Source organism: Protopterus annectens, chromosome 6.part1 (genome assembly GCF_019279795.1).
Source record: "Protopterus annectens isolate FY-2018-M chromosome 6.part1, PAN1.0, whole genome shotgun sequence".
Lineage (NCBI taxonomy): Eukaryota > Metazoa > Chordata > Ceratodontiformes > Protopteridae > Protopterus > Protopterus annectens.
In genome coordinates this window covers 24,372,794-24,389,326 of record NC_056738.1, presented here as the reverse complement: position 1 = coordinate 24,389,326, position 16,533 = coordinate 24,372,794, and the positions used below count along the sequence as shown (strand labels likewise).

Sequence of the window (16,533 nt, the reverse complement as noted above, 5' to 3'; positions counted from 1 at the left end):
GTTAGGACATGCAGACCCCACACAGAAGGCACTCCAGTTGAGAATCGAACAGGAGAACCTCTTGCTGTGCGGCAACAACTCTACCACTGTACCACCGTGGCTTTTACTGCCTCTAATTTTGTATGTAACTACATCTCTCACGTAAAGTATTTGTTTGTTTTAGTAGGAAGTGGTTGTCCATCTACATGAGACAATTATTGCATTGCCTCAGAATGCCCATGTCTATCAAGCTGCCAGAGAGATGATGGGAAACTTCCCATCCATGATAGCAAGCTTTTACTTTTTTATTATTCAAGAGAATGGGTTAATTTGACATAACGATGCATGTGGTGCTGAGACTACAAGAGGAACCTATACTTTGTGTAGGCTAAGGATGATCAATAAGGCAATGCTGCTCAGTGCACAAATGAGTTGCTCCTAGAGCAGCAGAAAAGCTTGGAAGGGTTTCATTGAAAGCTGTTTAGGGTAAAACTGATGATCTAGGTTTTTGCATCTATTCAGGGTACTGCTAACCTCTGCTCCACAAAAAGCAGCACTGCACAAACATGAAGCTTAAATACGAGTAAAGAGAAACTGGTTTTAAGCTAACTACCAATCAGGAAAGCACATAGTAAGCCTTCCACCAGGAATCCCCAATTCAGACAGGTTAGATCAGCATATTTCAGCCACAAAGGTGCAAAAAAAAAAAAACACCTGTTGAATTTAGATTAGCTGGTCTGGAGCCCAAGTGTAACAAGACCACACAAACTTGAGTACAACTAATAGATACCTTGTAAAGCTGCTAAAATACAGTCGTATATAAGAGAAGTGCAAAAAAAAAATACTTAGAGCCCTTTTGTGCGCTTGCCGGGTCAGATAGACCAGGTAAACACCTGCTGCTACTAGATGGATAATTCCAGTCCTCCTAATGTAACAGGAGTGCCCGGAGTGAAATGCTATGACAAACTTAAAAGATATGAAATGTTACGACAAACAAATGTAAAGATGTGGATACAGCAATGTAATGTAAACAGCTTATAAAAGTGTAATTATTCAATAAAAGTGTTTTGCTTTGTGTAAAAGAGCCACTCAATTTGTACAGAATTTATAAAGGCACTAAAAAGCAAGATAAGCTGATTAATATACCCTCCAGTCATTAAAACTACATGCAGAAAACTGACGTGTTTCTCCAACCTAAACAGACCAGGCTACCTCCCAGTGCACTAGTTATAATTTTTATATTAAAAAAGTGTTACTGGACTTTGTAACACAACAGTGAATGGGTGGCTGGGATGTGGAAAATCAAAATTAAACAGAATTGACTTTCTTGAAAGCCCTCACATTAAAAAGAATGTATTGATAGCAAATGTTTCACATTATGTACAAGTGAAAAAACTGTTAGCATTGCAACATAAATAGTCACTAAATCTCTAGATCACTGCAAAAAAATCTGCTGCAGTTGTGGACATAAGTATATCTATTCTGTTAATTTGAGTTATGTTTAAACCTTAACCTTTTTTCTTAACTTAAAAAATAAAAATGCTATTTTTCATCTCCTCCAACAGGTTAAAACTAATTAATTCTTTTGAACCCACAAAATGCAACAGTGTGTATGTATTTATTTCACATTTGTTAACTGGGTTAGTCCAACTGAGTTTGCAAACAAACTCATTTTCAGTGGAGACCTGAGAGGAAAAGCCCTAGCAAACACAAGTAAAGATAAAGTGATAATATACAAATATTAAATAACAATCACAATGCAAAATAAAATCATTGTAAAAAAGAAAAGGTTATTAACTATTGCATTGATAGTAAGCAACCCATTTTCAGTGGAGACCCAAGGGGAAAGTGTCCCAGCAAGCATAAACAAAGATCAACATACAGGACAAAAACTATTAAAAATAACAGTGCAAATATGAATTATAAACAGAAAAACAAAAGAAAAAATTATGAACATAGTGTTGCACTGATAGCAGTGGTCTAAATTTACTACATATAAGAGTAAAAAAAGATAATCGTTTAAAAGAAGGAAAATGTACGGACATTGATAGAAAGTGGGGGGGGGGATAAATAGTGTGGGGAATGGGAGGGGTAGAGAAAGGAGGTGGCTATAGTAGGGCTATAGTAGTAGAGCTGAAGGTTTAGGAGATTAGTTTAAGCAGAAGTTACTAACCGAGCAAGAAAGTTAGGAGATGCAACAGGTTATACAGTAGGATAGACTAAGACTACGTGTACTATCTAAGTAATATCACTGTGATGTTGCTGCCTAACATAGCTTAATTGTGAATTGCTCGATTCCTGGCCTTATCCTTGGAACTTTTAAAATTACAAGAAAACCGCATTTAAAATAAAACACTGAAATAAAGCAAGAAGACTAACACAAGAAAACAATGTATGTGCACAGACAATGGGAAAAATAATTGCAGCTCTCTCAAATAAACCTTGACCAGTTTTTTTTACCATAATTAAGAATGGTATTTCTCAGTTCCTTCCACAAGTCCAAAATATTAAATTCCTCTGGACTCGCAGAATGCAGCTCAAATATTTGCTTACTTGACCCTAATCTAGAATTTTTGAAACCCTTAAGAGAAGAAAAACTATTTAAGTAAAGCAGTACTAAAAGTAAGAGGAAAAAAGTGTAGGTATTCAAACTATAAATCAAAAGCAGAGCAGTTTTCCTCATCAGCGCTCACAGTTAAACCTTAATCAGTTTTAACTTGAACAAAAATGGCATTTCTCAGCTTCTCCTGTAATTCAGAAACATTTTTGTTAGGAACGCATTTTATGAGGCATACTTTTCAGACTATCTGTAATAACACTCCTAAGTATGTTAAGAAAGCACCCCTTGCAGGAGAAGATCTGCAGTATCCCAGTAATTCTTTCTCCATATAGTATTCAATTTACTTTATCCTTTGTTCTTTCTGTCTCAGTCTGCTACTAGTAATATCACTGTGATGTGTCTGCTTAACATAGCTTAATTGTTTGATATTTTATGTAGGAATTTACAAATATCTTAGTAGTGTCTAGGTTGGCTTCATTCATCTCTCCTTCCTGGTCCAGTAGTTGCAAGAAATACACAAATGTGCATGCAAACATCTACATGTATGTATTCTTACCATTCATTTTTTTTGTCTCTGGTCCTATATTCCACTTGCTTAATATGATGCCCACTAGAGAGCAGCTAGCCTTGAGTTGCTTCTCTGTGTACCACCTCTCACAGCACTTTGACAGACCAAAGGTGTAACACGCCAAGTGGTGTCCTTCCCTCCTTGCAGTAGGTAAACCTTTTCTCAGCATTAGTCTTTTTAAAAGCCCAGCTCCTATGCTGCAACTATACATTTTAGATAGCAGAGTCATGATTCTACAGCTCTGTAAACTGGATTTTTTCTGATATATATATATATATATATATATCAACAAAACTAACAGTACCAATGGAGTCAGGAAGAACTGGAAACGAATCTTCAGTGTAGACTATTTAATAAATCCTTGTAAACCTGTTGCAGCAAGAATCCATGACAGCGAAAAAAAACATTTATATCACAGCATAAATTAAGCGCTTTTGACCGCTAATGCAGTGATCACTAATCGAACTTCATCAGAATTATACAATGAGTAATTTAAAAATACAGTAGATGTGAAATAACATTCTAAAATTCTAAAGTTCCAGAAAATTGTACTGGTAGGGGAGGGAACTACCACTCCTATCTCATCCATTTGAGAATGCTTCTCACATTAAGATTCCCATTAAGGCCAGGGGGCGTGTTAGCCTGAAGTCTAATCTGCCATCTAAGCTCTTTAACTTCAAGTAAAGGATTGCAGTCTCCATAAGGTAATGACACATAATCAAGTACTAGGAACAAAAATCTGCTGCATTGGGAGCTAGAAAGTGTGTGTCTAGCCAAAGCATTTTCCAGTCACCTTTCCTTCTAGCCTGACTGTGTTCCTTAATGTGATCACTAAGTTTTCTAATAGTTTTGCCTACATAGAAAGCAGAGCATTCATCACACACTCCCAGGTAGACAATGTTAGTGCTGTTACAATCAAAAGAATCACTAAACTGTTATCAGAAACTTGGGAATGGGAAGTTGGAAACTAGCACCCAAAGCAATAAAAGGGCAGCAAACACATTTGCCGCAGTTGTACATCCCTGTCAATTGAAGAGGGCAACTAAGAAGAGAAGGGGATGTTTTTTTCAAAAAGATTCTTAAAAGACCTAGTTTCTCGGTACTTGCGTATTATCGCCACCAGATATCCGCGGTTGTGAAAAGCGCATAAAGATCTTGAAATATTGTCATTAATGTTGGAGAAATGTGGAGTAACTTGTGTCCATATACTACAACACTGTATTATCTGTAGTGATGCCAATAAAACTGAAAAAAACATAGTGCTCATCTTTCTTTCTGCACTTCACTGGCAGCATTTATCTTCTTTCAAATCTGTCTGATGCGTGGTTCTTTCTCGGGGCAGCACGTGAAACAAACGTGATATGCAATTATTTCAACCTGCATGCTTTATTGTACTGTCCTGGAAATGGGTGTTGGGACAAGCCGAGCAAGTATACAATGTAAAGTTATGTGTATTGCTAAAAACGTTGGTCTGCAATCACGAGCACTTTTCAGATACTATGAAATGGTAACACATGGCTCTGCTGACTGACTGCAATGCTCGTTGTTTTCAATTATTGACTGCAATGCTCGGTGATTTAGGGCAAAAACATTTTATGAAGGACAAGAGAAGTAAAATCCGTGGAATGTGGGAAACTTCCCTTTTCACGGATAACATTGTACGCTTTTACAGACAAGACACGGCAGAAGAATAACTGCATAATTGCACCATGACCACTGAAAAGGTATGCTAACCTCAAATATATGCTGAGCTGTGGAAAGTCTCAACACAAATTAAGGAAACCCTAACAGACCTGAAAGTCACAGTCCAACAAGTATGAGTCGTGGTCTCTTGGTATAAGTAATTCTGATGAACGATGACTTGTCTGTCCTAACAGTAAGGACGTTCTTGTAGTACCACCTATTTTCATTTCATTTCACAGACAGTTAAGGTCGGGAATACGTGATAAACAGGAACAGGAATTTTGCTGTTATTCCAGGTCCTGCTGCCTAGACGGTATGAAACAATAGTACTTACACTTTAAAAACCCCTCTCTGTATTACATACACTTGCTGTCCGAGAACAGTCACACTAACGCCTCCGTAAAAATCTGGTTGCGATAATATACAAGTACCAGTTTCTCTTGTAACTAAAACTAGGGGCGTCACCCAATAATACCCTGGACAATTCATGGCTACTCTTAATATCCCAATTCTTAGACAAAATGTTCCTAATGGGTTCTGCATCTAGAGAAATGGGAAGGGGAAATCTGGTGAGGTCATCAGCAGGAGCTGAAGACTTGGGAATGTAACCAAATTTAAGAATGGGAGGATATTTACTGTATCTAAATGAAGTAACTTCATTCAAAACATCAGAAGCCAGATTTTCAGGGTAATGTTTGTCAACAAAAAGTTGTTTCAGAAACTGACTTTCATTAGAAAAAACATCATCATCACTCACAATGTGACTAAGACGTACAAACTGCCCCTTGACTATGTTCCTTTTCATAATGGGAGGATGTTGGCTAGAAAAATCAAGGTAGTTGTTACGAAAAGTGCTTTTCCTATGTTTCAAACATTTTTAACTCGTACATTGCTTTTGAGAGGTTTGACTGTAGGTCATCTGGTGTAGTATACATTTGTGTAAAGGGAATTTTAAAGCAGCTTTGAACAAGCTTGAACAGAGAATGATTATAGGGTATCACACTTTATTTCCCAAGGGAATGAATTTGGAAAGTTAATTAAATTTATTGTAGTCAAAATTTTGAAAATATAAAGTATTTATTAAGAATTGTGAATTGTGAATTTAATATCAAGTATAAAAAATTTGTAATGTTTGAATTAAATTCAGAAGTGATTTATAGGGTGTTATATTGTATTTTCAAATGACAGGAATTTATTACATTGATGAAATTTATTAATATTGTAATTTTGAATATAATAGAGTATTTATTCCATGTTTGTATTTTTGTAACACATAAGAAATTTTGTTTAAAATGAAATAATTTGTTCTTTAAAATGATGAACAAAGGAAAAAAGAACAAAAAAGAAAAAAAGAATATTATATTTGAGTTTTTTGTGGAAAAATGTTTCAGCGTTGAATGAGTTAAAAATGTTTGAAACAATTAATTGTTTAATTAATTGATTGATGCATATATAAAAGAACACTGAAAATGTTTGAATGTGTCCCATTGAAGGCGAACAGCTGAGGTACCAGGACAGACTGAATAAAGATGGATTAATGCCACTTCTTTGTTCTTTCTCTGAGTGTTCTATGGTGTATTCTGAAGATTTTGAGGTTTGGCTTCTTGAGTTTTTGTGGATATTTAAAAAGATAACAGATCGAGCAGGTAAATTCTGGTAAGCAGAAGATAGGGAAAAATAACGAGAGTATTCATTACCAGGTATCGCTTGCTTCAGAACTGGAAGAAAGGGCTGTAACATGGTATGAAAAACTTTTTTCTTTTCTTTTTTTTTTTTTTTGTTTTTTTGTGTGTCTCTCTTTAAGGGATTGCTCTCCTGTATCTGCATCTGTTCAATGTATATGAAGATGCCGCCTTCCTGCAAAAGGCTCTAGAGTATGTTTCTAGGAGCCTGAAGTCCCTTGATCGGCGGTCCTTCACCTTTTTATGTGGAGATGCAGGGCCTTTGGCTATAGCAGCTGTAATCTACCACAAATTACAGAAAGTGGAAGACTCAGAAGAATGTGTCAATCGGTGAGTCCTACAATTAGTGAATTCTTTGCATGCAGTAAGGTGTTATTGCCTTGTAACAGGTTATTCAGTTGTCAGTGCATGTCATATTTTGCAAGATGTCTGTGTTAATTTGGGATTATACAAGCTGTGTGATGTCCAATATTAAGGATTCTCCTTTATGGGACACCGGTTGCAGTCCAATCCATCTCTGTCAGACCTCATCAGTCCTTGAGACTTCATTTTTCTGCCTATAAAACTGGACTTATCCCAGTGCTAAAACAAAAATAAATAAGTCAGCAACACATCACGTCACATAAATCAACACAATTTAAGGATTAGTACAAGTGCACAATAATTAAAAAGGGTCCCAGAAATTTCTGTGGAAGAAATGCATCTTAAGGCATTTCCCAAAGCAGTACATAGTCACACAGTCAGACTTGCCATGCAGCCAATTCTCCAGACGTTAAGAGCACAGTCAGATGCACCCAAGTCAAAAAATGGAGATTGCCAGCAGCCGTAGGCAGCTGAGTAGCATGGCCATTATGGCTGGATAAGCAGAAGAATTTCCTTTAAATGGGCAGGTACATCATCATGTAAAGCTTTAATTGCCATCACAAGACATGATCTAGGCCCAGCTGCCCGGCTGGGGGTTGTAGCAGATATAGAGGATCACTGAGATACTGGCTGCATCTTGAGGTCTTGATAAAGAGTGGTGCTGCAGATCTGTGCACATGCTGTAATGTATCGAGCTCAATGTTTCAGGGTCCCAGGATAAGGATATTCCATTAGTCTAGATGAGAGAGTACCAGGGCCTGCCTAACCATTGGAAGCCCTCTTGTATTTCAAGGTGTTTAAATATGGGTGATATTCTTAATTTGGTGACAACAGGACCAGGCAGTGTCTGACTCCCATTCCAAGACTGTGCAACTGGGACATGCCCCCCCCCCCCCCAGCAGTGTATGGGAACTAAGGATGTGAACCATTCAGGGACTTAGTAGGGCATGAAAAGACATAGAAATGGTCCTGGATGGATTATGATTAAGCCTTTTGACAAGCAACCAGTAAAATATGGCTTCCAAACCTTCCTCAGTTAGATGTGTGTCTTACACTGCTCCTTGGGAAAGGAGAGGGATAGCTGGATGTCATTAGCATTGCTTTGATACTGCAAACCTCTCCATTGAAGTTAATTACCCAGTGACAAACTATGTATAATAAAAATACTGGAACCTCCTATAAAGCCCCTGTAAGATCCTGCATTATATCCCAGACTTGAGTATATCCTAAGAGATTGACTGTGAATAATTCAAGGACTGTACCAGAAACCTGCAGTAGGTCTTCAGGGGCTCCAGAAAGATCAGGTGGATAGCTGTGTCAGATGCAGCAGGTAAACAAATGAGAATCTGTAACATGAAAAGGAATACAGCGCCCAAGGAGTAAACCGTGCCCAATAAAAAATATGTAATGGCAAAGACAAGTATTAGGCACTGAACCATGGCAACAAGCATAAAATCACCAACTTGTAATTCTTATAGGTAAGCGCTTTCACACATCAAAACTGTGCTTCATCAGACCATCGGACCATTAAAATCCCACATATAGCACCCTTAGGACACCCTAATATTATACGATGGCTGTATAGGTGCATGCATCCCCAGAACCTATTTCTTTGTTGTATGTTGCATTGGTTGGATCTCATGCATTGCTATTGTTTGTAATGTCCACCAGGTGAGTCCATGTTATCAAATTACCAGTAAAGCCCAACAACTGTTGCCCATACTGCCTTGCAGAGGAGGACAGATTTGAGGTTCAAGTCTGGTCTCTTAAAGGCAAAGAATGGAGAAACTTTTCGCCTGCTTTGCATCCATAATTTTAGCAGCTGCTACGGAATTTTTTGAGGGTCCCCTTTGAAGTCTAAATCCGAGCATCACCACAAGAAAAAACACACTGAGATCAGTTCAGTACCCGACTGTCCTAAATGTGGTATTGAACTGGACCCTGGTCGCTGGAAGTGGTGAGCTCACCCTCATCTAACACACTGAGATCAGTTCAGTACCCGACTGTCCTAAATGTGGTATTGAACTGGACCCTGGTCGCTGGAAGTGGTGAGCTCACCCTCATCTAACACACTGAGATCAGTTCAGTACCCGACTGTCCTAAATGTGGTATTGAACTGGACCCTGGTCGCTGGAAGTGGTGAGCTCACCCTCGTCTAACCATGGTTTGAGCCTCAGCCCTTCCCCTGCATGAATGGAAGATGAGAAGTTTTGGTGGAAATGCACCCCTAGCTCCCACTCTGGAGTGCTTTACAAGATTCTTGTTCCACCCTCTCCCTGGGGTGACAGGCATTGTTAAGCAGCCTCATCCCAGGGAATAGTCCTGTAAGTCTTTATTTAAGGAATGATGGTCCTCAGGGCTAAGAACTCCTTTCCTGTGGTTAACTCTGCCAGGTCCTGCAGGTCCTGGTAGAGGAAGGTTTGATAGGTTGTCCTATACCAAGGCTTGTCTCTCAGATGTTTGATGTCTGGTGGGCATTTGTTACTGATGCAGGGTCACATTGTTATGGAATTTAGTCTGAATCCCAGTCTGTGCTGAGTGCAGACATCTACCCAACAGAAGCTGCCTTTGGCTAGCAAATGAATGAGTACTGTTTCCCAGTCACTGACACCACCAAGAAGTAGACTACCACATTGTGGCCTTCAAATAGTTTAATGGGCAGGGTTACTGCCGCAGAGAATGAGGAGTGTAGTACAGCTTTGCAGTCCTGCTTACATGAGCCAGAAGATTCCCAAGACTAGTGGATATTGATGTCTTCTCCCCCCACCTCTCTACAGATGGCTCCCTCTTTAAAGAGGCCCTCAAGCTTATGAGGAAATGCTTGGACTAGGCACAAACGCATATTTCTTCTTTTCACAAATACTTGGTGGAGTTTTGGGGAAGAAACCTCTGGAGCCTTAAATTATTCCTCTTCTGAATGCAGTAATTTGGAATGCTATCAGTGCATTGTAGGGGGCCTTGAATTATTGCTATTTGGAATGCTATCAGTGCATTATAGGGGCAGCTTGACTTTGCCCTTTCATGTCCTTCCTTAGTGGGGTGAGCAACTTACTAGTGCTGGCTCCTTAGTGGGGTGGGCAACTTACTAGTGCCGGCTCTTTTCATCTCTGTTGTCTATCATAAGTTCCAGAGACTACCTCATTTTGACCACCTAGCTGCCTGATAAGGGAGTCTAGAGCTTTTAACAGCAGTGGTAAGAGTGCAGCCTCTGTTCTGTATTAGGGGCCTTCCACAATTTTAGCTCACTTTCATAACCCCCCCACCCCCCGTTGCAAGGCTCCAGGAGTATTGTTTGAGATTCTTAAAACAGGTTTTGCAGTGGTTTACCATGTTTTCCATTTTTTAGTGTCCATTTGATTCTGCTAATGCTCTCGCAAGGACCACTGGCTCAGACCTGATTCTGTGTAAGTTGGTGTGGCTAAGATTGCCATCCATGAAAGATGAACTCTGGGGTAATTATTCTGGATGGCCATTTCTTGGTGGAGGTGCCTCCTACTAGCCTACCCGTTACCTGGTTGATGGCCTCCTGAGAAGGAAGCAAACCCTTGTCTTGGTATAGAGTTTTGATATTCCCATCTGTGCCTCTCTGTACTCCTCCCTGTTTCTGGACTCACAAATCCTCAGAAGAGGACGTTTCCTCACCACTTGAGGAAGGCTGCCCCCCCCCCCCCCCCACCACCACCAGTTCCATTTACATTGCCTAAGAGAATAACCTCATTTTGTTGCAGGGCTAACTCCTGTTTTGTCCAACATTTCCCTTGGTGGTGAAGGGGAGGGGGTGGAGTGACCCTTCAAGATTTCCCATGCCTACCCTCAGAATGACTGTTTGGTTCAAGATGTGGTCACTGTGCCATGTTCTGCAGCTCAGTGGTCCTCGGAGGCCCCCAAAATAGGTATAACAGCATAGAAGTCCACATCCAAGAGTTCTGATGAGCTGGAAAAATATAGACTTTGTTTTTCAACCAGGTCAAGAAGCCGCTTTGCTTTTTGAAGGAGAGGAGGAGGCTTCCTTGTTCTTTCTGGTCCATTAGTGTATGGATAACTTCTGCTCCTTTCTGGATTTTGGACTTTTCAAAGAGCACAAGCATTATGTCTGGTTTCCAATGATGATCTTTCATTTTTCCAAAAATCTGACAAAATGAGTATAATTCAGACTTTCGAGTTGTGCAGTAAAGTGTAAAACAACATAGAAACAAGGTAGAGAGTAGCAACCAACAAACAATAGCAAGAATTAACACTCATAAGCAACTGTGTAAGTAGTTTAAGCTAAATGCAGTATATAGGCTAACAAAACATGTACAACTAGACCCACAATGTTAAAGTATGCATTGCTAGAATAAGCGCTGCAGGAAAAGGATAAGCACCAACAATCCCAGTCAGCAAGTTAATATAGTACTTCAGATGTCGAAGAAATCCTGCCTTCATAAGTGCCATGTGACTACTTTCATTGACCAACATTGATGAGATACCATACGGTAGCAAACAAGGGAATCTTCCACTTTTTTGTATATCAAAGTGTAGGTCAAATAGCTGGTAATGTCATCCACACTTTGGTTGACAAAGATCTGTTTCTGCAAAACGTTTCGAAGTAGAACAGTGTGCTCAGTTCTATAACCACACTAGCACAGGCCCACATTTTATGCTTTACGTTACCGTATGGATAATGCCAACTCCTGCAGTCTGATAGTTTTATAATTAGGTTAAACACTGTCCACTGAGGTCTGTTATCCATCAAATAGACATTGATGCCAGTTTTATAAAAACGTAGGTGTGCAACATAAGGCCTTTTAAACTTTTTACCATTATCACTGTAGTTTTACCATTGCATAGAAACTTATTCTTTACTTGGTGTGATCAAAAGATCATAAATATGTTTCACTTTCACTACTCAACCTCCTTCGCTCTCACTATAAAAAATATTTACTAATTGTTTCTCTGACAGAGTAGCTGGAACAGACTGCTAAATTACATTAAAGCAAGTACTAGTTTAGATATTTTTTAAGAGCAGCCTGGACACTTACTATGGGAACGAGTGTTTTGGTATATTGGCAAGCTAGAAGGGCATTAATGCTCGTGCTTGAAATATTTGTATGTATGTATATATTGTACTTTACCTAAAGAAGATGGGCGATTATGAAATCTAATCGGGTATCCTAAAAGTGATCGAGTTAGGTTGTATCATTGTGGCTGAGCAGTAAAGACTTCCTTTCACCTCTCATATGAAAGCTGGTTGAGAGCTAAAATGCTGAGTAAAACGTGGTATCCTCGTTATTGTTTTCTCTTCCCACTAAGCATGACGACAGCACTTACTATGTGCAGTTTGGGAAAATTCTACAGTGGAACACATGCTCCTAAAGCAAAGTTCAGCTAGGCAACTTTAGTAAGGTATAGATATGCCCCATGCATGCCTTATAAAACATACCAGCTGTGGAGGGATGTGGTCAGTCATTGTACTAAAAGACAGCATGAGGTGAAAGATATGAGTAAATGCAGTTCTTCAGCTTGGCCCTTATCACATTGTTTTTTTCCTTGACTTGCAGCATGACTCATTACAAAGGTCAGAACACAGGCTTTAAAATTAGGTACACCCAGACCACCAGCATATGTTAGTGGTTACATTACTTGCAGGTATGATTTCTCCTCTTACTTACCTAGGCAGATTGCAATGTAAATTTCTGAATGTTAAGCACCCCCCGCACTGCGATGAGGTAGAAGGGGAAAAAAATGTCCAGCTAAGAAAAGAACTTAGAGACGGTGTCATTTTTACTGTGTGTATCCTCCATGAAAGGTACAGTCCAACTCACCTCCAAGTATGGTCTGCCACACAGAAATTTCTCATAATGTGTTATTTATGCATCTCTGTTATCTTGAATGGCACCTTGTGCAGCTTAGCAGCTTGTTACCTTGGAGGACTGGGGCGCCATTGTAGAATAAGAGGTACAGAAGTGATCCATATAGTTTCATCTTCCGAGTTATCAAGAAATAATTCCAACATAGATATCTCAGTTCAATATTCAGTATGGGCATCTGATGAAAGGAGTGAAGTGCATCTGTTGTGACAAGGGATGCCATGCTTAATGGTAGAGGTTAGCAAGATATGGTCATCACCAATCAGTAATGACTTCAGGTGCTCATTAGTGTGATTCCGTCATGTAACATTAACTTGGTGTCTAAAATACTCAATAGAAAAGGGACCATCCTTGCTGAGTGCATCTCTGTAGGAGAACTATAGAGTTGATTTTGGATGAAGGAGTATTGTGTAGTGCCTTAGTTGCAGTAAGCAGTTGGGCTGATATCCAGAACTCCTTGACAGCTAACTATAATTATTAAAAAAAAAAAAAAAAACGGAATGAAATGCCTTTTTGAAATCTAGTACTTCAGCCACTGTTGGTACATATCAGTTAAGTGGGCCCCTTAATTATCCACAACAGTCCCATCATTCGCTTCTGCTCAAGCAATCCCAAACAGTTGCTTTAGAACCATCACCATCACGTAATCTTTTCCACAGATCACTCCCTGAACTCGTAATCCTTAACAATTTTTGAGGTCCTCTAGCCCTTATTAGTCCTCACATTAAGATACTGAGCCTAATGCGGCAGCATCACAACTCCTTAAACAAACACACACACACACACACACACACACACACACTGCGCATTCCCAGATCCTCCAAAGCTCGGGCCTTCTTCCTATCTTGCCTGGAGTGTCATACAACTGATGGAGGCCATAACAAATTTACTGCCACCCTTCACAAAGCTCCACTTCATTCACCACTCTTTTCTGCCTCCTTCCACCTCCACTTAGATACAACAATTCAGTCTCCTAAAACTTTGATGACACAACTCTCATTTTCCTCCGTCTCCCAACCTTACCAAATCTACACTTTTCCTTCTTAAAATTCCATCCAGAAATCCATTTTCTTCTACCTTGTTCTTCTTGACATACATCATCTCAGTGTAAAATATTGCACCATTACTAGTTTTTGTAGTCTCGTAGAAAATCCATTGTGTAGTGAAAGCACAGTATTTTATATTAGAGTTCAGAGTGCAGTACAGTATTTATTTTGTAGTGTAAATGTCTTTACTAGTATATGTAATCCTACTTTTACAAGTTTAGCAACCTGTTTCCATCCTTTCACTGATTAACCCTTCAACTCCATTTGTATCCTTCATTGTATTACTGCTTTCTTAATGCAAATGAGTGTGTAACCAACTTCTTGTATTATCTTAAATCCTTTTTAATCTTGTTGTAAACCCTGGATCGATACTGAAAATGGTCTACTTGGATCAATGCTGTACCCCAGTAAACAGATATGTAATTAAATTAAGTTAATTAAATCCTGGTTAGGTTTAGGTGAAACAGTGTAAGCAGTGCTTTCAAATTGCTGGCAGAGGTCACCCTTTGAAAACATTTTTTGAAAAAGAAATAACAGGGCATTGGGGGGGGGGGTTGTCATTTTGCCCTACGGCATGTCTACCAGTAAGATGTGTGGGACTAGTGCTTTGCCTGACTAGGAACGGAGAGCTGTTTTAACCATCTCTACTATATTATCACAAACGGTGAACAAGCCTTCTCCGGCATATGCCAGGGAAGGCACAAGCTCTTAAAAGTGCTAATAGGGGATTCATTCATCAAAGTAGTATTTTGAGTCAAGTCTAACATATCACATAGTTTTCACAGCCTATGTAGTAGTTCACATTTTTTTTTTCTTTGAAGGACTCCCAGTAAACAAATATTGAGACACTCCAGAAGAGAATTCATATTTAAATAATAGACCGCACTCTTTGAAAAAAGAATAAACACTCTCTCAGGTTGAATGTGTCCAACCTCCGTGCTTTACCCTTGCTTTTTAGAGTTGATGGCTGCAGGAGTATCTAAACAGACTGATTGTCTGTCCTAGACCAAGCCCGTAATGAATCAGGGGATCCAAACTTTATAAAATCAGCCAAAGTTAGCTAAAAATATAAAGTGGAATATACAATCGGATATAAGCATTGATGGCATCCTTATCTAAACTCCTTCACCTGTTAGTATTCAATTATGTATGCTGGTCAGCAGTTGCCAATAGTTCCTAGTGACAGTAAATTTAAATGAACTTGTTGGTCATTAATCTACCTCCTTACTGACTGCCTCACATAGCTAAATGTCATTGATGATTTTAGGCTAACTCCAAAATGCTTACTGTCTGGAAAATTATTAATACATGAAGAATGACTGTCGAGGAGTTGTGTGGTGTTGACATAGTACATCAGTAGACAACTAGAATCTTTATCTGCGAAGTACATAACAGACATTAACAAATGTTACAATATGACGTTCCTGCTGTATAATAAGTTCTAGGCTTATGAGCATCCGAGCTTGCTATAATCAAGGTAGTTAGTGGGGTGGAAAGAAAGGTAGTGGTTGGATGGGGTGGGTGATATTAGAGTGGGAGTTGCAAGGGCATAGCAAGTTGCAAGGGCTTATTGTGTGTGTGTGTGTGTGTGTGTGTGTGTGTGTGTGTGTGTGCGTGTGTGCGTGTGTATGTGTGTAATATATATATATATATATATATATATATATATATATATATATATATATATATAGAGAGAGAGAGAACTGCACTGTTATAACTTGATATTACTTGTGAACCAACTGTAGTTTTATTGGCCACTAGGGTCATTTTCCAACTCCTTCATCTCTCCTCTCTAAAAAACCTTAGTTGCTCTTGGTTTTGCCGTCTTTTCAGGCTTGTTGGCTGTTGGTGAAGCACCCCCAGAAAAGAAAAAAGAGAGAAGAAGAGAACTTTTGAGATTTTATTTTTTTTTTTTTTTTTTTTTTCTTTTTTTTTTTTTTTCTGTTTTCTGCAGAGCTTTTTTATTTATTGGCTTGTTAACTTTGATTGTGTATTAGTAGCTGTGTATAGAAGCTGTAAAAAAGCTGAATTTTGCATTTAATTTGAATTTAATTTTTTTTTTCTTATTTTTTATTATTTTTCTGTCCTTGACCCCTTGACTCTTGTGCTTGCTGGGGTCATTTACTGCACTGTTATAACTTGATATTACTTGTGAACCTCTGCTATCTCTGTAAAAACAAAAAAAAAAAAAATCTTGCTTTTTCCCACTTTTCTGAGAGTTAAAAAGTTCAGTTACAGGCTTGCTGTTCCTGAACTGTTTGAAAGTTTCTGTGAGGCCATTTTTGCTTGGGCTGAAGGAGGGTCTCTGTGTTCATCAGTGGCAGTGACTAACATTGAGCAGCTTCCCTGCCCCCGTAGAGGTGGTTACTGACTTGAAACTGTAGTTTTATTGGCCACTAGGGTCATTTCCATAACTCCTTCATCTTCCTCTCTTAAAACCTAGTTGCCTCGTGGTTTGAGCGTCTTTTCAGGCTTGTTGGCTGTTGGTGAAGCACCCTCCAAGAGGAAAAACGCTGAGAGAAGAAGGGAGCCACTTTTGAGATTTTAAGTATTTTTTCTCTGTTTATTTGCTAAGTTTTTCTGCATAGCTGCCTAGCTTGAGCATTTTCTGGCTTGTTAAACTTGATTTCTGTATTAGTAGCTGTATTTAGAGCACAACCAAAAGCTGTTTGCTGAATTTCCTGTTTGCACTTAATTTTAAATCGTTTTTTTCTTAAAACTTGCATATTTTCTGTCCTTGACCTAGCACTCTTGTGTGGGGTCATTTACTGCACTGTTATAACTTGATATTACTTGTGAACCT

General features: G+C 38.9%; 1 protein-coding gene across 1 annotated transcript in view; it reads left to right on the top strand.

The window, feature by feature from the left end:
• LOC122805245 (glutathione S-transferase LANCL1-like) overlaps positions 1-16,533 on the top strand; it is a 213,828-nt gene that overhangs the window by 83,946 nt on the left and 113,349 nt on the right. Inside the window, exon 4 of the mRNA XM_044075335.1 lies at positions 6,595-6,802. Within this exon, the coding sequence (XP_043931270.1) occupies positions 6,595-6,802 (208 nt within the window). The remainder of the gene's footprint in view (positions 1-6,594; positions 6,803-16,533) is intronic.